This window comes from Dermochelys coriacea, chromosome 9 (genome assembly GCF_009764565.3).
Source record: "Dermochelys coriacea isolate rDerCor1 chromosome 9, rDerCor1.pri.v4, whole genome shotgun sequence".
Classification (NCBI taxonomy): Eukaryota; Metazoa; Chordata; order Testudines; family Dermochelyidae; genus Dermochelys; species Dermochelys coriacea.
In genome coordinates, this window is record NC_050076.1 from 24,430,313 (window position 1) to 24,451,298 (window position 20,986).

Sequence of the window (20,986 nt, forward strand, 5' to 3'; positions counted from 1 at the left end):
CGATCGCCATGAGTTTTCAAAGATAATGGCCAATGGCTCTGCAGTCACATCTGCCAACTCTTTTAGCACTCTCGGATGCAGCGCATCTGGCCCCATGGACTTGTGCTTCTCCAGCTTTTCTAAATAGTCCCGAACCACTTCTCTCTCCACAGAGGGCTGGTCACCTCCTCCCGATGCTGTGCTGCCCAGTGCAGTAGTCTGGGAGCTGACCTTGTTCGTGAAGACAGAGGCAAAAAAAGCAATGAGTACATTAGCTTTTTCCACATCCTCTGTCACTAGTTTGCCTCCCTCATTCAGTACGGGGCCCATACTTTCCTTGACTTCCTTCTTGTTGCTAACATACCTGAAGAAACCCTTCTTGTTACTCTTAACATCTCTTGTTAGCTGCAACTCCAAGTGTGATTTGGCCTTCCTGATTTCACTCCTGCATGCCTGAGCAATATTTTTATACTCTTCCCTGGTCATTTGTCCAATCTTCCACTTCTTGTAAGCTTCTTTTTTGTGTTTAAGATCAGCAAGGATTTCACTGTGAAGCCAAGCTGGTCACCTGCCATATTTACTATTCTTTCTACATATTGGGATGATTTGTCCCTGTAACCTCAATAAGGATTCTTTAAAATACAGCCAGCTCTCCTGGACTCCTTTCCCCCTCATATTATTCTCCCAGGGGAATCTGCTCATTAGTTCCCTGAGGGAGTCAAAGTCTGCTTTTCTGAAGTCGAGGGTCCGTTTTCTGCTGCTCTCCTTTCTTCCTTGTGTCAGGATTCTGAACTCAACCATCTCATGGTCACTGCCTCCCAGGTTCCTATCCACTTTTGCTTCCCCTACTAATTCTTCCCGGTTTGTGAGCAGCAGGTCAAGAGCTCTGCCCCTAGTTGGTTCCTCAAGCACTTTCACCAGGAAATTGTCCCCTACACTTCCCAAAAACTTCCTGGATTGTCTGTGCACGCTGTATTGCTCTCCCACCAGATATCAGGGTGAATGAAGTCTCCCATGAGAACCAGGGCCTGCGATCTAATAACTTCTGTTAGTTGCCAGAAAAAAGACTCGTCCACCTCATCCCCCTGGTCCGGTGGTCTATAGCAGATTCCCACCACGACATCACCCTTGTTGCTCACACTTCTAATCTTAATCCAGAGACTCTCAGATTTTTTCTGCAGTTTCATACTGGAGCTCTGAGCAGTCATACTGCTCTCTTACATACAATGCAACTCCCCCACCTTTTCTGCTCTGCCTGTCCTTCCTGAACAGTTTATATCCATCCATGATAGTACTCCAGTCATGTTAGTTATCCCACCAAGTCTCTTTTATTCCAATGATGAAACTACATTTAAATCCAGAAGGCCTCACATTTAAAAACAAAACCAAGTTGTTACACAGAATAGGACCAGCACAAACAAATAATTATATTGTAGTTACAATATGTGGACCAATGTTAAGATGGTCACTATTTTCATTAAAGGGTATATTTGGTCGGTTGGTTGGTTGGCATAGGGATGAAAAGAACTACAGTTCAGCTGTAAAATTTATCTTATACTGTATAATTCAATCCAAATGTTGGGAGGGGGTGGGGGGGAAATCGGGTTTTTTTTTAAAGAGTCCTTTACTATCTGAATCCAAATCCTTCCCACGCTCTCAGATGTCCTAAGGTACAAACAAAGCTCTACTATCCCTGTTTATCCAGGACCACTCTTTGCATGTCTTCTATGTTGTTACATCCCATAAGTTTTCCCTCTCTGAGGGACCTTTACCATAAGCCACTAGAATGATTAAGAGCTTTCACCAGAGAAAGATATGGATGTACATTTATAAACGAGAAGATGTTCTAATGACCTCTACATTTAAATTGCTGCAGTCAATCACTGAAGTATACCAAATGGAACCTCTGATGATCAGTCACATTATTGGATAGCTGAGCTTATTAGATTTAGCCAAAGACCAGTTTAATCATACAAAATACAGTGGTTTTTAAAGAGTTTACGAATAAGCTGGCATCTTATTGGCTGAAGCACCTGATAGGTTTCTAAGCCAGCCAGAATGCAGCAGATGAATGTTAGTGCACTAAGCAACTGTCACTCTACTGAACCAACATCTATCAGTAAACTGTTTACATCTATATCAGTCACCTAGTATAAAAGAAATAAAATCGTAACATACACTGTTATATTATTGATGTTTTCTTGCTTTAAAAATAAATCTCTTTGTTTTAGTGCTACATTTATGTTGCAGCAGGAGCCCATTTTCTGTAAGAATATTCTAGTCCATTCATGCTACAAATGCTTATTTAATTAGTTGAATAGCAATGTTTTAAATGTTTAAATATGTATTTAACTAGTCCTGTTCACCAGAATTAAATGAATGTTTATATGAGAGTCAATTGGGTCTCTGGGGTTAAAATGTATCTTTTACTTCTCCATTAAAGTGTTGAGTTTTGCAAGCTTGTGCTATTAAAAACAAAGACTTTACACCAAAACCCCCAATTTTGAATAATTTACAAATGATACGGAGTACTTGTGGCACCTTAGAGACTAACAAATTTATTAGAGCATAGAGTTAGTCTCTAAGGTGCCACCAGTACTCCTTTTCTTTTTGCGAATACAGACTAACACGGCTGCTACTCTGAAACCTTACAAATGATAGTTTACAACTCACTTTAGGATGAAAATTGCTGTAATAAATTCAAGTTATTATTATGAGCTCACTTTCCACTATGACAGGCCTGTATGTAGCTGTGGGTGTGATAGTTTCCTCTCCCCCATCATGAGAGCGAACAGGCAGGACTGTGTATTGTTGTGAGTTTCCTTCCTTTCTAGCAGAGTGAGCTGGCAGGTCTTTATGTGTGTGTAAGTGTTTCCTACCAACCCCAGAGAGTAATTAGGAAGGTCTGGGTGTTCCTTTTCCATCTTAAAAGTGATCAGGCTAGACTATATGTGGGTGTGATGTGAATGTTCCCTTCATCTACCAGGCAGGTTTGTATGTGGCTTTTAATACTTTCCTTCCCCATGAGGCAGGTCTGCCTCAGTCTCATTGCACAGTAATGACAGCTTTCCTACGCCACAGGCTGACAGTAGTACCAAAATTGTGACTGGTTATACCACTGCATTAGAGAAGAGAAGCTTGAAAGAAGAGTGGGCTGTGAATGGGGATTTGTCAGAGTCCTGCTCCATGAGTATACTGGACTGGCAGAAGTAAGCCCCAATCAGGAGCATAGAATGTTGGGAGCAGCAGGTTCACTTGGAGTTTGGCAGCTGGAATCCTGGAGCCCAGCCCTAGCTTGGGAAGGCTGATGGGAAAAAGAGGCATGACAAAATACTTCAGCCAGTGGGGCCTCACAGATGGCAAGAGGACTGTTAGCATTTTTGAGGAGGTTGATTAATGACCTTTGCAAGAGGAGTGGGCAGCTACTAACACTGCCGCCACCCCTTGTCAGGCACAACACTCAGTGAGGTTCAGCCCCCTCTGCTAAAGTGCAAGAGCTGTCAAATACATGCGCTGCCCCTCAAAAATCCCTACACAAAAATGAAAAACAGAGGAATGGTAGTGCGATGAGGTCAAATCCACCCCTGCTGTAACTCCACAGATTTCACTAGGATGAGTTTTGTCCAATAAATCTAAATTAGAGAGGTTAAAATAAATGTAGAAATGCTGACAACACGAAAGGAATGAATTTGGATTAGGAGACTCTGCAATAAAACACTGCCGTGGATTATAGTTAAGTATTTCTTGTTTGGTTATTAGTGAATAGGATAAGGCTTAAATAAATCAGTGAAGACTGCCAAGAGGACCATAATTTCTTCTCCAGTTCTGAGATCAACCCCATATCAGACACAGAGGAACAGGATAAATATCATCTGTATTGTTGTTCGTCCTGGCCAGTCCTCAAGACTCTTCTATGTGTTTATGTTTTATGGGGATTTGTTATGGTTATTTTGAGGAACTGGAATACTGGGGAAGAGAGAGAGAGGAGACCTTTCCCCACAAAGATGAGAAGAGGACATAAAAATCCACAAGCCCTAAGGTGAGCATCTTAATAAATTCTGAATCTATGATTCAGACCTCAGTACTTACACAGCATTTAGCAAATTTGTTAAAGTTGGTATTTTTATTAATAAAAGATAGCTATACGTATTATTTTTCAAACAGTGGATTTTACAAAGGATTGTTTTAATACATACATGAGCTAATTTTATTTTTCCCCTATTCCCTCCCTACAAAAAGGCTGTAATTAAAATACTGACAGAATCCTAACTGTAATATATTGTCTGTGCTCATTATGATGGCACTATCATTTGGACGAGGCTTGGTCTTATCATAAAAGTTGGGGCCTCCTGAATGTAAAAGAAGGTCCATTATTTCAAAATATCAGTTTCACCCAGTAAGATTTTTCGAGAACCATTACAAATAAATAGGCTTGGAACAGAGATCACACAAGTTACGCGGCAGCATTCTCTAGGAAAATTACAGCACATATGACGCGTGCGCCTGATTCTGACCTTCTCGATTCCTAATGCATTATTTTTACCAAGGGCGCTGGACTGTAAACCTCCTCGAGGCTTTACCAGTAGGTGCGTAGCGTCATTACTACAGCATCCCAGCTCTGCCTGTGCCCCCCGTTTGTTCCCCAATGACTGAGCAGGTGTGCACGGGTGGCTGCTTATCCCACGTTACAAGGTACCACATTTAATGTGTAAGCACCTTCCGCCTGATGGTCCTAAAGCCCTTCACAAAGCGGTGTGTGATTACAGCTATTTTACAGAATGAGGAGCCTGAGGCACGCATCCTCCCCTCGTCCGGGGCACTGGGTCTGTGGCAGAGCTGGGTATGGAACCCGGAGTCCTGGCTCCCAGCGCTGTGCTCCGCTCTGCTCTGCTTAGGGGCCCCGCCTTCATCTTCCTCGCCCGCTTCTCCCAGGCCAGCAGCGACATGGGTCCGTCGCGTGGCCCCGCCCACCTAGTACGTTCCCGAAGACGTCACCACGGCGCTGAGGCGGTACGTGCGGCCCAGCTGCGCAAGCGAAGCGGGACTTTTTTTTTTTTTTTTTTTTTATCCAGTGCGCACCGCGCGGAGGCGCCGCCGTGTGCTGCGTCACTGGAAGCCGGGTTAGTCTCTGCGTGGCCGGCTCCGGGCGCGGTAGGTTCTGTGCTCAGCGATCATGGCCTCTGCTGCGACCCACGCTTCTCCGGCTGCCGCTCCCGCCGCGCCCCCTCCGGCCCCCGGCATCCTCATTGGGGACCGGCTGTACTCGGAGGTGTCGCTCACCATCGACCACTCGCTCATCCCCGAGGAGCGGCTCTCGCCCACCCCCTCCATGCAGGACGGCCTGGACCTGCACAGCGAGACCGACCTGCGCATCCTGGGCTGCGAGCTCATCCAGGCCGCCGGGATCCTCCTCCGCCTGCCGCAGGTAAGCGTTGGGCCTGGAGCGCTCGCTCCTCCGGGGCTGGGCGGCGGGAGGGGGCCCCCCCCCCGCGCGCCCGCCCCGTTGGCCTTAGGCCGGGGCTCGGGTTGTGAGGAGGCCTTGTCCTCGGAAGGTCACCGCGCCGCTTGGGCCGCAGGGCGAGGGGTGGCGCCGCCATTGTGGCGAGGAGGCGCTGCAGGGCGGGCGCGCGTGTGTGTGGAGGTCGGAGCGGGGGAGGGGGAGAGCGAGGGCGCAGCCGGGTGCTTGATACAAAATGGCGGCGGCCTAGGGCCGGAGCCGGCTCAGCCATCTCCCCAGGAGAGCCGGCGCCGCTCCCGCCCCGTCCCGCTGACTGAGCCGGCTCGTCTCCCTCTCGCCGGGGGGTTGTGTTCGCAGGTGGCGATGGCGACGGGGCAGGTGCTGTTCCACCGCTTCTTCTACTCCAAGTCCTTCGTCAAACACAATTTCGAGGTGAGTTGCGGCCGGCGGACCCGCTGGGCCCGGGGTGGGGCGCGGGCTGCTTGAGGCTGCCGCCTAGTCCCAGCTTTGTGGGGTTCCTTGCTCCGATCCGCATGGGAACTGCGGGAGGGCACTAGCCCTGCCCCGGGCCCTCCCTACACTTCCGTGGGGAAGTGTGGGGTACAGCTGCGTTTTTCAGCCTTTAGGGGGTGGTTTCTCCATCTGATTGTGTGACGTGCCCAATGGGACGTACAAATCTCCGTCTCACGGAAATGGGCTTCTTTTCAGATTGTTGCTATGGCCTGCATCAATCTCGCTTCCAAAATTGAAGAAGCACCTCGTCGTATAAGAGATGTGATAAATGTCTTTCATCATTTGCGCCAGTTAAGAGCAAAAAGGTAAGACTAGCTCCATTTTCAGTATATCCACCCACTATCACTGTAATATATGCCAGATTTATCAACCCAGTTTGATCTTCCAGGCTAAATCCATCACTCTAAAATTGAGAAGGGTGTGATCATTGGTTGTTACATACACATTAACGTTTCTGCAGCTGGTTTCCATCAGTGTGACTTCGGTGATTTGGCAAAAACAGAAATACATTGTTCTGAAAGCATGATTCGTATAGCTGCAAGTCTGAGTATTGGTTACAATGTAAAGTCTGTCCCTAATTGAATTGGGGGTCTTTGTGCTTCTGAAAGGAAGTCTTAGGTGTAAGTTTGGTTAGCTGGCGGACTGTTTTGTATTCTTCTTGATTTTTTTAATCTTTAGTGTAGGTCTACTTTGCTATAAGTTCTTTGTGCAAATTAAATAATTCTGTAGTATATTTTAGTGATGTATCTTGTTAGAATATTCTGTATTTGGCTACCATAGACCGTAAAATAGACTGAAGTATATAAGCATAACAGTATTTGTGGTGAGAAAGCAGTATAATAAAGTGATAGTGGAAAGTATGACTTGATCTACGGCGTATGGAGCTTTAATGACACATCATCAGCAAGGAATGTAGGATTGAATCTTGGAAGCTGAGTGCACTTGTGATTGCAGAACCTGAGTGGTACTTTAATGGTACAGTGAGAACTTTCAGATCCGTAAAATTGAACCTTATAATCATTTATCTGATCTGTATGTGGTTCTGTGGTGATTCTGCTTTTAGTTTGTAGAGCCATTTTCAGTTGAGTGCGTAATTTTTGGCTTTTTAAGTGTAAAGCAAGGTTACATTACTAGGTTAAAGAAGGTGTAAGGAATGTGTTTGAAGGGGAGTAATGCCCAATAAATATTTTACAACAAGGCAGTGCTTAAATGTGGCTTTTAAACAGTAATGCAGACTTTCTGTAGATGTTTATGAAGTCATTTCAGTTACCTCACCTCTTATCTCTAGTAAACATATCTAGTTGTATTGACTATGTTGAAAGATACAGAATACAGTAAATTAAAGCTCTGAAGGACTTTCTTTTCTACTAGTTAAAAATAGAACTATTTTTTTCTGTGTTCTGTCTTGCCAGGTGAAAGGGGAATTTAAAAAAAAAAATTCCACAACTTCTGTTTTTGAAGAAATAGAATAGAAAAATTTTAGGGAAATTAGTTGTATTTATGGTGAATTTGTTTTACATATTCAGTACTTGCAGTGCGCAAATATAGCCAGTTTATGTTAAACCTTCTTCTTTTATTGCCACATTCTCACCTCTTTAAAGTCAGTTTTAGTAATAGAAAAATTGACTATCTGTGTCTGATTTGAATGGAACCTAGTTTTTAAAATGAGGAACTAATTTCTTGTACTTGTTGGTACTGGGAGAATTCTGTAAATTTTACAGAGTTTTTGATTCCATGGAATCTGTTGAAGATTACTGTTTACCATAATTACGACAAAGGAAGCTTCTTATTTGATTACTAAAACTGGTTCACTTCTTAATGTGTCAGCTTTGAACCAGAGACTAAAGGTTAATTGGGGATGTAAAAATGCTTTTCTGTGCTCTGAGAATAAGAACGAGTTAACTTTTATATAGTATTGGAAGGATCAGAGAAACTTAAATTTACTGATAAATTTTTTTTTCCAGACAGCCTGTTCCAATTCAGAATATCAATTACATATGTTAAGTGGTGTCTACAATGCATCATACCCAAAGAGACAAAGATCACTTCTTGACCCATTTGTTAATTCACTTATAGCAAAATGGGTATCATTGCCTTAAGATTCTGAGAAATGAATCTGCATGAAATTAATCTTAATGTCTAAGTGTGACACTCAGGCTTGCTTTTCTAAAACAAGCTGGATATAAACATTTTTCTGTACTTTTTACAAGCTTACTAATACGTAAACTGTACACGTTATTAACTTCAGCTCTTTTTTCCCTTGCAACCGACTATACAGCGACCAGCTACATTTACCAAAGCCTGGGTGATGTGGAGTGGTTCATAGAGATGAAGCTGTCGTCATGGCAACAGTGAGTGAAGTATCGAAAATCCCCAAGGAGAAGCCAGTGCTCTGAGAATAGGTCACTGGAATCGGGGGACTAACAGGTTGGCCGCTGGTGAACCATTTGGAAGAACTCCTGTATCTTGTTATAAGCTTTTTTCTTTGCTGTCCAGGTTTTTAGTATATTAGTTTACTTTTTTTTTTGTTTGTTTTTTTTTTTATTATTTGAAGCTAACACTCAGGCTCTATTTAGAATTTTTACTGACATCGTGACACAAGAAGAATTGATCTAGTTCTAGTTATGTTACTTAGTTTTCATATTGCCTTAGTCTAATTTCTGTTAACTTTATCTGTAAAGTACTAAAACTCTGATTTCTAAAAGCATATTGAAGCATTAAATAGGCATTCTTTATATACTTTAGACACTTACTGGTTCCTAGTTCCAACTTTCGTTTCTTAAGATTGAGATTTGATATATAAACCTTTTTGTTCAAGAATACAAAAAAGGCCCTGACCCAGCATACGCACAGTCTTGTGCTTAAAGATTTTTTTTAACTCCCCCCTCCTGTGCATGTGTTTGCATGATTGGGGCTCAGATGTCTAAATTCTCAAGCCAGAAGCTCATACAAAGCCTTTGGTCAACTTCTAGGTAGTAGGCACAGGGCAAAAGATAATTTTTTGACAAATAAATGCTTCTGTTGTATTCTCACTGTGACAATATGCCATGGAGTATTGTACATAAAATTTTTGTGTGCATGAATAAGTCTTTGTGGTATTAAATTGAAAGCTTGTTTTTCATATCAGCATGCTAAGAACTTGTTCTTTTTGGAATATCTGAAAAGATACTTGACTGCATATGTTGAGCCATGTTTAGCATGTAGAACATAAGTTGCACTTGATGTGGGTTATAGCCCTTGGTTTTTGCTAACTATATTATAAACACCCACTTCTTCTCTGACATCAGTTTTATAGTCTTATGAACTGATTTAAGGGAAGCATTTAGGAAGCTGCTCTTATTTTCACATCAGTGAAATAACTGACATTGGTTTGTAATATAGGCAAATCTTGACGCCTGCAGTGTTTCAGTTAGAATATCACAAATAGAACTCTCGTTTCTTTTGTCACATTAAATAATGTGACATTTCAGGCTCTTTCGGTGGCAGTGAGTGGTCTGAGTGGATCACATCTGTGGTGTGAGGTATTTTTAATGTTTACAAATGGTAGAAAGGTAGTTTTTTTTTTTTTTTTTCTTTCATCCTCTGCTTTATCCTCTTTATCCATCTGCTTTCTAATGGAAACAGAAAAAATGTTCTAAGGTCAGTATTAAAGAGGTGATACCAATTAGGAGTGGTAGAAGATGGAAAACACTTCATTTTTGACAGTTCATTTAATGATTACTATTACAAAACATCCTCGTTTTATGGCCTGATTCACTAGTCGTAGTTTGATTGTTTTATGACTAACCTTTAATGTTAGACAGGCTATCTAGGTTATGGCCACTAGCTCCATGTTCTGTGTACATATTTATTTTTCTAGTGAAACTTGGCACTTTAACTGTGATGCTGATGATATTGCAAGGTAGACTGTTGTGTGCAGTGTTCAGGGAGAGAATCCAAAAGCTGATCTGGGGAGCCCTTCTGAGGTGTAGGGAGGGTGGGCATCTCAATTGTCCTAGCAGCTCTTGATCTTCTTCCCTTCCCGCCCCTTCAGACCAGCAGCAAAATGAAAATCCTTATGACTGAGGACATTTGCAGGCAGAAGCAGTGGCAACTTTTTCTTTCCTCTTACCAGGAGATGGGTGCAAATTAGGAAGCTTTAGAACGAACATGCCATTTTAATGAATGGTGTAAATTCCCAATTATTCTTTGTTTAAAAATTTAAGACTTAATTTCTGCCACCGGTAGGGCACCATTGACCGCCTTTTATGCAGAATCTGATTTGTGATGAAGTAGATAAATCCTAAATGGCACATCATAAGTTTTTCATTTCTTCGTGTAGATGCTATGACCATAAGTTTTCTCTGGACTCTATTTGGTTTGTAGTACCATAAAACTGATGTCCTTGATGAGCATGGTGCATGTCTGAGCAACTGAGTAAAACAGACATCCTTTAATGGCTTGATTATCATCCCTTCCCTGTTGCTTTGGTGCTGAGGGCCTACTGCTCAACTAGGTGCTATAAGTACTCAGCACCTCGGAAAATCGGAATTCAAATATGGAGTACTTTATAACTACTTTCTAATTTTTCTGGTGGTAATAGGTCTGGATAGCATTGTAGGTCTTCATAATATGCTTGAGTTTTTTATGTAGTTTGACAATTCATCTTTGTGAAGCCTATATTAATGGAAGATAGGAAATAACCATTGTTCATGAACTGCTGTCACAAACATGTATAGTACGCATATAAAAATGTTCAGACTGGGTCTTGACTTTTTTGTGGACTTAAGTGTTGAGTGAGATGTTTTTCTGTCACTTACCACAAAGTAGCATACTTCTAACAAGAGGAGTTGAGTAGGTGCAGCTAAACTAACAGGTTTTTGCCATGAAACATAGAGGCTTTGATATTATTTTGGTTGTTAGACTCATAAACAAAATATAATGTATCCAAGTTATTACTGTCTCTGAAATTCTCTAACTAGGCTTCAGAATAAACCTACCTTTCTAACTAACCTAAGCAGTTTATCTAAAATCCCACCCTAAGCATTTAAGATAAGTCTCGGCGTATCTTAAAACTCATCAGGAGTCGCTAAAAGTATTGACTCCCTGATGACCTAATAGTTCTTCAAAAATTCCTCCTTTAGCAAAGATCCCCTCCTAAAAGTAAGAGGAGATATTTTGATAACTGGGTTGTAATCTTTGCAGTATCTGAAGTGGAATAAACTGCATGTAGTTTGTCCTTATTACACAAGTCATTGTCAAATATTACTTGTCTGTGGGAAACAGATTTAATAAGATAGCATAATCACTCATCCCCAGGTATTTCTGTCCCTATAGAAGATTCAAATGAGTTTGTTTTCAGACTTGGTAACTTGCTGCTTTTTACCTTACATACATGATGATGATCTTAAACATGTGACAACTATACAGAATTGAGATACTACTGATTCAGCTTCACTTAAAAAAATTTTTTTTGACTTTTCCTCAGTATAACAATAGTTCATAAATTAGTTACTCTTGCTTAAAACATGGATGATTATGCTTTAGTGCAGCAGGGGTAGTCAATAGGTGGACTGCGGGCCAAATCCAGACTTTTGAATGGACCCCAAATCTTACTTATTATTCATTTACTATTTATAGTGTGTGTGCACATTTTTTAAATTTTCTCTGGAGTCTGGACTAGACAAAAAATAGACTAACCCTGCTCGTCTTTAAACAATGTAATGTCTTAGCAAAATAGACTGTCAGTTTGAAGGATACAGTAGCTTTTGAATAGACATTCTTTGAGATTCTTGTAGTTATCTATATCAGTAGAATGCAGTTTAATGACAAATGTTGAGCTGTCATGGAATTAGTAATTCAGTGTGCTTCCAGGTCATACAGTAATCCAAATGTCAATGGCATTCCAAAATTGATCTTGCCATATATTTGGTCCCATCCTGGCAGCAAGGGGGAACTAGACCGTGAATTGCTTCCCTCAGTCCAGCTGGAAGAAGTGTGTCTTGCCAAATATGCGTGATCTCTGAAAGAGGTGTTACAAGAATCGCATGTTATATTATATTTATTATGCTGAGTTGCATCTGCAGTCTTTCTGTATTGTTAGATATTGCATCTTTGCAGTCAAATCATAATATTGTAGAAAGGTTTTGCTGGGAATGCTGGAGATAAATTAGATGATGCAATTTGATTCACTTTTTTGCAGTATAATTATTTACTGAGGAGATAAACTGTTATCCTTTGACTTGTATAGCACCCAAAATATGCTGTGCACTTTACAGGCATATAACACAGGTCCCTGCTCTAAGACCTTGTAAGCTAAATCAACAGTATAAAGAAAAAATGTAGAAGAAAATGAGTTAGGGAGCAAAAAGCCTAGGCAAAGGGAGAAATAAACAAAATAGGATATGTTGCTTGGGTGCTCTACTATGCAGTAATTGGTGCCTGTGTGGTGGGCTTTTTTGTTTAAAGACTTTTTTAATTACTTGAATACAATATATTGGAGGATTGTGGGTGGAGAGATTGGAAATTGCATGACATACCAGGTTTGTGTATCTTTCTGTGTGAAGAGTTCTGACCTTTCAAACGTTTGATGTACTGAACTGCACCCATTAGTTTTTCTAATAGCTCAGTATTCAGGTGGGTTGTTCCTTTTTTTTTGGTGTCCTGCTTTGTGCAGTAAGATGCTCCACAGTGTTTAATTTTGGGAGTCCTCTTTGCTCAGAGGTCTCTGGTTGTCTCTTGAAACTCCCTTGGAAATTCTCTTTACTCCCTTTAAATCTGATCTTGGCACACTTGCTTTCTTTCAAATTTTGATATGGACTCTTTCCTTTCATCCTATGCATAGGCAATTCCAATACAATAAAACATGAACTTGCTTAAATTAAACTTAGTGTTAACTGATACAGCACTTAAACAAGCCTTTTGCTAGAGGTAATGATTAGTGTATTCAGATTATTTTCATTGATCACTTTCAAATGTTGGTACTGTAGGTGTCTGAAATTTGCATTATAAATTGTAAATCACATTATTTTAGTTTTGATACTGGAAGGCACTTTGCACAATCAGTAACACAGGAGTAATTAGCAAGATGGCAGTCTTAGTTTAGCTAGAGTCAGAGCTCAGCTACAGGAATTACAGGTTGAAACTAAACTAGTTTAAACTTGGACAGCACAAGATTAATGCTTAAACTTGCTTGCAGGAGTTTAAAACAGGTTTCTGTTGCCATTAGTTGGTTGGAAGGGAAAACAGAGATGCAACTATTCTGGATATGCAAAACAGTTTTGATTTTATTTCTTACAAACTATAGGACTCCAAGCCCCTTGATACTTGATCAGAACTACATAAACACCAAAAATCAAGTAATCAAAGCAGAAAGGAGGGTACTGAAGGAGTTGGGATTTTGTGTTCATGTCAAGCATCCACATAAGGTGAGTTGTCAAATGAAATACATACTTGCAAGTATTGAACTACCTTGACAGCATCTTTGTGAGCTGTAATAGAAGAAATGCAGGTTTGGAATTGACTCGAAGTCTCTCTCCCACACCCCTCTATAGGTAACTGAAGTTAATTGTCCACACAGCTGAAACATTTGGCTGATTAGTAGCTTGCTGTTTGTCTTGGTAGCAGTCACTTGCCTACACTATGGCAGAGGTGACAGTTATATGTAAAAGTTGTAAAATTGGGGATATGTTTCAATGGACAACAAGAACTAGATGTGTATGGGTTTACAGCCTTTGCTGTGGGATTGAAGTAGAACACAACCATGTAAAAATATAAGAAAATTGTTTGTTTAAAAACATGCATGTATCACTTTTCCACCTGTGTTAAAGTTGAGTTTTTCTCTTATCCCTCAGATCATTGTTATGTATTTACAAGTCTTAGAATGTGAACGTAATCAAACCCTCGTTCAGACAGCCTGGTAAGTTTATTCTTTTCCATTTTTCCTAGCCAGGAAAATAGTAGCAGAAATAACAAGCTTGATGTCCCATATGCAAAGCATTGAGCTGTAAGTTACTAGATTAAAATATACATATTTCACAATGCATTTAATGCTTGTTTCTGCTTACTATTTTCATGGTTTGATTAACTTACTTTAATGGAGAACTCAATTTAACTTTGTTCTTTTTTCTACTCTTTAATTAAAGGGTAGTCCATGATGGTAAGTCATAGAACTCTGCCCTCTGCACCACAGCTCACCTGGGGATGGCCTGATTGGCTGCCCTTCTCTCCAGTCAATCCAGTGCAAGCTCTCATCCCGAGATTCACTGAAGTGGTCCATATCCATCTTGCAGCATCTTCTAGTTCTGTCCGGGTTCAAAAGGATTTGTATATTTGCTTCTAGAAGTAACTGTTCAACATGTTTCTAAATGTATATTTGTTGCCTACCTACTGTACTTTAGTGTATCTAAAGGACCCATGGACACATTTTGGATTGATTACTTTCAACCAATATGGATTCAGTTGGCTTAATTAAATTTGGATTACAGAGTTACTTAAAGTGAATACAGCATGCTCATACTTTCTTATCATAGTATTTAGAAATTGAACGTTGGGCACCATTTTATGTAAGTCACTGGTGATTGGTTGTGCTGTTAACTTCTGTAATTTACTTGTTATAAATTTGTAGAGCTGTCCCTGAAGTTCAAAAGTCATTATTGGCATAACTATACTTGGCAATGCCAGCGTGGATAGGAAAAGTACTATAATTTGGTGAAGTTAACTATGCAATTTGTAGTAACCAGTCCCAATGATTTTGAAAGATGTAGTTATTTTTAACTTTATTCAACACAAGGTTAAATGGTTGACACAGGGCAAGCAACTAAGATGGTTATCTGCTTCCAAAATAGAATAAATAAAGTTGAAGCAGAACTGGGTGTATTGTGTAAAATTTAAGACTTTATTGTTCATATCTTTAGCTACCTCATAATGGTAGTGGATATAAAAGTACAGCAGTTCTTACACAATTGAGTTTCAGACAAAAAAGGATTTACCTCTTGGGTAGAGGGCTTTCATTGTTTAAGTGAAAATAGAAAAACACGCTTGGCCCATCATATAACTGGACAAACTATTCTTTGGACTTTATAGATTTGTAAAGTTTAGCTTGATGGACACTTCATAGAATATCCTAAAGTTTTTGGGGAAAAAATCAATTTTAACCATAACATTTGCAAAAATCCCTCATTTGGTGACATTCAGAGTTCTGTTTCTAAGTGAGAAGTAGTTCTTGCATTGGGACTTCAGAGCAATGACAATGGTGCATATTTTGATGTTACAAAAGTGAAGCAACAAATTCAAAATGTTAAACCCTTTAAAACTACAGTGGTGGTAGTACTACAGTCTAAAAAAAGGCAATAAGCATATGTAAGTTAAAGAAAAAATAATAAAGTAGATTGAGTCTCCAGTTTTGTTTCTTTAAACTGAAAGTGATAAGTGAACATGAGACAAACTTGTAATTAACTTTTTTTTAGGAATTACATGAATGACAGTCTTCGAACTAATGTGTTCGTTCGTTTTCAACCAGAGACAATAGCGTGTGCTTGTATTTATCTTGCTGCTAGAGCTCTTCAGGTAAGCATATCTGTGTTGTTAAATCGCTTGGGATTGGTATATTCATTATTAGTAACTTTTTTGTTTTTGTTCCTGGAAAACATCTGCAGTGATACTAAAGGACAGATTTCTTTGATCTTTAGATATTAAGGTTTAATTCTGTCTTTTAGATTCCACTGCCTACCCGTCCTCATTGGTTTCTACTCTTTGGCACCACAGAAGATGAGATTCAGGAGATATGTATAACCACTCTGAAGCTTTATACTAGGAAAAAGGTAACTTTGTTTTTAGAATTGACTAACTTAAATGAAGATAAAGCTAGCATTGCTGGGGGGGGGCGGTGATGGAGTTCAAACACATATAACATGTACGATTAAAAATCTACCAGACAAAAGCTCCCCTATATTCACCATTCCCTCCTTGAGGAAGAGCATGAGAGAGCGAATCACGTATGACAGACGTTAGTCATGTTGTTTAATGTATGGGTGTCAGATACCATAATAGGTGTGGTATATTGACTAGAGTAATCTTGGTCCAAAATCTTGACCATGCATATTCCTCTCTTAAACAGCCTAATTATGAATTGCTGGATAAAGAAGTAGAAAAGAGAAAAATGGCATTACAGGAAGCTAAACTTAAAGCAAAAGGATTAAACCCAGATGGTACTCCAGCTCTTTCAACACTGGGTGGCTTTTCTCCTGCTTCCAAACCATGTAAGTTACAATGCAAGGAACAGTGCTGTAAGAAGATGTCTATATATATCATGAATCTCTTCTGATTCTATACCTTGATGCAGTAGAAGGAATGAGATGTAAAATTTCTCATTCTCCACTGAGAGTTGTGAAGTTATGTAAAACTTCTCATATGGTTAAAGCTAGAGGATAACATTTTAATTACTTTTGGTTACTGGATTTTCATTGATACCCATTATTGGGAATCTGCAATAACGTGATATTGAAGGAAAAATTGCAATACCGATTAGATGCTCATTCTGTAATACTACTTGGTTAATGCCACTTAATGGTACACATACAGTGATGCATATGCTGAATCTTTACTGTGGAAGTATACAATAAATATTGAAAGCTTGTAATTATGGCTTGTGTGAGTAAGTGGGATTTTCATATGCCAGTGTTTCTGAAATGCAATGGAATATTTAAAGTGGCGCTGTTAACTTGAAATCTAGTCACATGGCATAACTCAACTCTTTTTTTTTAACTGATGTGCCTGCTCATTATCTTCCTTGTGCTAGGTATTTCTAACAATTGTTTTAAAACATCTTTTTTTCAATTTGTGTTGATCTATCAAGGTACAATAGGACCACTGCAGTTCAAAGCTCTGAATGTGAAAAATTCAAAATCTAGAAATGGAAGTTCCAGTAGCAGTGTTGTCTTGACAATAATGTAGAATAGGTGCATAGAACATAGCTTTAGTTGTACATTTAACAGACCAGCCAATATTTAAAATTATGCTGTAAAGAACTTCAAAGGGATCCTGTCAGTTTAGAACATACAAGTCTTAACTTTTCGCCAGTAGATCTTTCAATGATATTTTTAACATTTAAATTCCAGTAACACTTACAGGCCACAGCTAGGTTGAGCATAATTATACTAGGCAATGTATACACACACACACAATAAATGATTACAGTACATTATCTGAAGACTGGAGCAAATGTACAGAAATTAAATCTTTATTTTGTTTTGTATCTATCTTTCAAAGTAACAGCTATTCCTTGAGAACTAGCAATATGGTTGAACTCTGAAACTTCTTTGAAGTAGTGCATGTAAAATTCCCTTATGGACTCCTAAAGGGAGGGTGAAGGGATAATTTTATTTATGGCTAACTGAGTGAAATTGGGATTTGAGGGCATTCAGAACAAGTCAGCAGCTCAATTTTTAATGGTAATTCTACTGTTGGCTATTTGAGGCATAAGATTAAACCTTCTCAAATTACATCCAGTATGTGGTGCAATTCATGGCATTGCTTTTGAAATGAAACCCTCAACAGGGCTTTGGAGCTGGAGCATGGAGCAACTCTGGAGCAGCGGAGCCTAAAGGTTTTTGCCTGGAGCTGGAGCATGGCCGGAGCCCAGCTCCAAAGCCCTGACCCAAAATGTTTTGTTCTTGGTTAGATGAGCTGATTGTGTGGTTCCATGAGCTTATGTGCTCAAGCTAATACAGTAGAAGCTGTGTTATCCAGCACTTTACTAACCAGAAAGCTCTAGAAACTGACATTTCTGATATCTCCAAATACAAATTAAAAGTATGGTTGGCGCAGGACTGGCAGGCTCCTTGCCTGGCTCTGTGGGGCTCCCCGGAAGCGGCAACATGTCCTGGCTGCTCCTAGGTGGAGGAATGGCCACGGGGGCTCCGTGCACTGCCACCTCCCTGAGCACCAGCTCCGCAGCTCCCATTGGCCAGGAACCATGGCCAGTGGAGCTGCTGGGGGCGGCACCTGTAGGCGGAGGCAGCATGCAGATCTGCCTGGCCGCACTTCCACCTACGAGCTGCAGGGACATGATGCCAATTGTGGGGAGCCATCTGTGGTGAGCACTGCCCGGATTCAGCACCCCAAAACCCCTCCCGCACTTCCTCCCAGAGCCTGTGCCTTGAGGGCTGCTCCCCCTCCACCTCCCTCCCTCCCTCCATTGGTAAGTATAACTCCTAGTTAACCAGAATTTTTGACTAAACCCATGCCAAACAAAGCTTTTACTGTAGTAAGATAAGTTTCATATCTTAACTAAGCAAGAACACCTTGTCTGCAACTCTCAGTGAGGCCAATTAGAACTGGCTTCTGTTCTCAGTTTTGTTCCAACAGCCTAATTCTGACTTCAGGACAAGGTGCAAGGGCCATCTATTTTCCCAGGGTTCTAAGAAGTATATGTAAAGGGAGCAGGTTAGAGCAGGGTATTTACTCTTGATGGAGAGACATACTTCATCTTGTTTCATAATTTGTGCCTATTACATGTGCCTTGGGCGAAAGGATAAATGCATCTTTAAAGAAACATATTAGTGTACTTATCATATGATTTACAGACTACTTAAATAAAGGATTTTACTGGTGTCTTTAATGTAGTAATTTCACTTACAGGAGCAGCTACTAAATGGAAAGGAAGAGAAGCAGTCAGCATTACAAGTTTCTAGTTAGCACTGATATAAAGTTAGCACTTGCATAAAATGTACCAAAAAATCCTGTTCCTTGATGGCAAATTCTACTGCTAGTGTATAACATCTTAACCTTGAATTATTTGCTCTCATTCTTAGCTTCTCCAAGAGAAATGAAAACTGAGGAGAAAACACCAGTATCTGTGAATGCCAAAACTATTAAAAAAGAACCAGAAGAAAGGCAACTAGCTTCAGAGAGTCCTTACAATGGGTAGGAAAAATCTGTCTTTTTAAGCCAGCCAATTTTAAGTCTGGCACTTTCAAGTTAAACTTTGCCATCTAGTTTTTTGAAAATAATTTTTTTTGCTAAGTGTAATCTTCATTTTTTTTATTTTTAAATTTAAGCATGAGAAAAGAAAGCAAGAGAAGTAGAAGCAGCAGAAGTGCTAGTAGATCAAGGTCAAGAACAAAGTCACGGTCTAGATCTCATACTCCTAGGAGACAGTAAGTAAAATAGTACTTTTTGATTGCTAAATGACTCTGTTTTAAGAGGCATTTTAAAATGCCATTCCATATAGTAAATGGTCTTACAATAGTTAGTTTCCTAACAGAAAATCTCTCCACTAAAGTACAGTATCACACAGTTGTACTGGTATCCAGTAGATACTGACGTGCACGTGGTAGCGGATGAAAATCCGGGGTTTAAGAATATCCATACAGTCTAAAGATAAATAAAATATAATACCAAAACCCAACTGTACCAGAGAGTAAGGTCCTCTTATGATATTTATTTGAAAACCATCACTTGCACCTAAGTTTTCCATTTTAAATATGAGAATTAAGCTCTTACCTTAAAGCTATGAGAATAGTTGTATGTACTGAAAGTGCTATAAGAAATTGAGTCTCTTATGCATCCAAATTTTGCATGCTGTAACCTCCTCCCCAAATATCTGAAGTGTATGTAAGATCCATATTAAGGAATGTGTGGAAATTTTGTTAGCCATTTAAATGTATAGCTTTAGAGACCAAATCTTGTTCTGTGGATACCCATTTATCTTGCTAGGAGTTGAACACGTGTACGAGTCTTAAGCTGTTGTTGCAAAGAAAACCCTGTTATCGGTGGTTTTTAACCAATGCAGTGTCTGCTGGAGTTTATAAAGAGCCTTAAATGATAACTCAGGGATGTGAACATACTTATTTGACATGTCACTATTAACACTTCACTGCCCACAGCATGGACAAAACCAGACTGTTTAAAATTGAGGCAGTTGTATTTTCACAGTGAAAAAAGATGTAAACATCCTAATTTTAATGTTTTTTTTTGTAAGTTACAATAATAGGAGGAGTCTATCCGGAACATACAGCTCAAGGTCAAGAAGCAGGTCCCGCAGTCATAGTGGCAGTCCTCACAGACATCATAATCATGGATCTCCACACTTAAAAGCCAAGCACAGCAGGGATGAGTTGAAGAGTGCAAATAGACATGGTCACAAAAGGAAAAAATCTCGCTCGCGTTCTCAGAGTAAGTCCAGGGATCACTCCGAGGCTGCCAAGAAACATAGGCATGAACGGGGTCATCACAGGGACAGGCGTGAAAGATCCCGCTCTTTTGAGAGATCTCATAAAGGCAAGCACCATAGCAGCAGTCGTTCAGGACATAGCAGACACAGACGCTAAGTTTTGGTTCTGCTCCTGATTTTAGTTAAACCTGTATATAATACAGTGTATGGACTGAGATTGGAGAAGAAACTGATTAGGAATTGATTTATTTAAAGCCCAACAGCTAACTTTCTAAAACCTGTAGGACATTTTTCTTTAGAAGAACTATGTTAAATTTTTGCACATAAAATACCTTAGCAGTATCAAACGATTGAAAATAATGATCAGGTTAAATTGTACGTATTAGAGTTGTGTATTGTTTATCAATATCAGAACTGGAGAACATATTTCTGTTTAAAAAAAAAGTATCTTATTTTTATACAGGCCAATTGCAGACGCTTATATTTAAGTATAGTTATTTGTCTAAACAATGGTGGATACTTTCTTACACTGGTTTTAGTCTGCATGTGTATAAAGATTTTTACAAGAAATAAAATATAGCGCTGGTTGTTTTTTTTTTTTTTTTTTTTTTTTTTTTTTACTGCTCTGTTGAGTTGAATTGTTCTAATTATTACCGAAGCTAATTCAGAGCAAACTGCTTTGTTAGACTGAATTATCACCTAAGGAGAAAAAGGACATTTGCACAATCATTTTGGGAGCAGAGGGAATCCAACTTTTAGAATTTCAAAATTTGAGTTTGGGACAGTTAATCTTTAAGAATCATGTCACACTCATTTTTCACCTTTTAGCTGTAGTTTAACTGTTCATGTTCTTGCAAATTCTAGAGACCACATTTTTAGTGTTC

General features: G+C 39.7%; 1 protein-coding gene across 1 annotated transcript; it reads left to right on the plus strand.

The window, feature by feature from the left end:
* The first annotated feature begins 4,977 nt into the window (after nucleotides 1-4,977).
* CCNL1 (cyclin L1) lies at nucleotides 4,978-20,698 on the plus strand. Its single transcript, XM_038415925.2, has 11 exons — nucleotides 4,978-5,404; nucleotides 5,795-5,869; nucleotides 6,146-6,255; nucleotides 13,236-13,356; nucleotides 13,783-13,847; nucleotides 15,397-15,496; nucleotides 15,646-15,750; nucleotides 16,047-16,188; nucleotides 18,742-18,853; nucleotides 18,988-19,086; nucleotides 19,911-20,698. Exons 1-11 carry the CDS (start codon nucleotides 5,153-5,155, stop codon nucleotides 20,257-20,259), a joined length of 1,530 nt encoding a protein of 509 aa, XP_038271853.1. The 5' UTR covers nucleotides 4,978-5,152; the 3' UTR covers nucleotides 20,260-20,698.
* Nucleotides 20,699-20,986: the final 288 nt, after the last annotated feature.

Bases quoted from the DNA above. Each gene is read 5' to 3' on its own strand.
- CCNL1 (XM_038415925.2), top strand. From the start codon at position 5,153: ATGGCCTCTGCTGCGACCCACGCTTCTCCGGCTGCCGCTCCCGCCGCG. The intron at 15,497-15,645 runs GTAAGCATATCT...TCTGTCTTTTAG, and splicing joins TTGCTGCTAGAGCTCTTCAG to ATTCCACTGCCTACCCGTCC. The intron at 15,751-16,046 runs GTAACTTTGTTT...TCTCTTAAACAG, and splicing joins AGCTTTATACTAGGAAAAAG to CCTAATTATGAATTGCTGGA.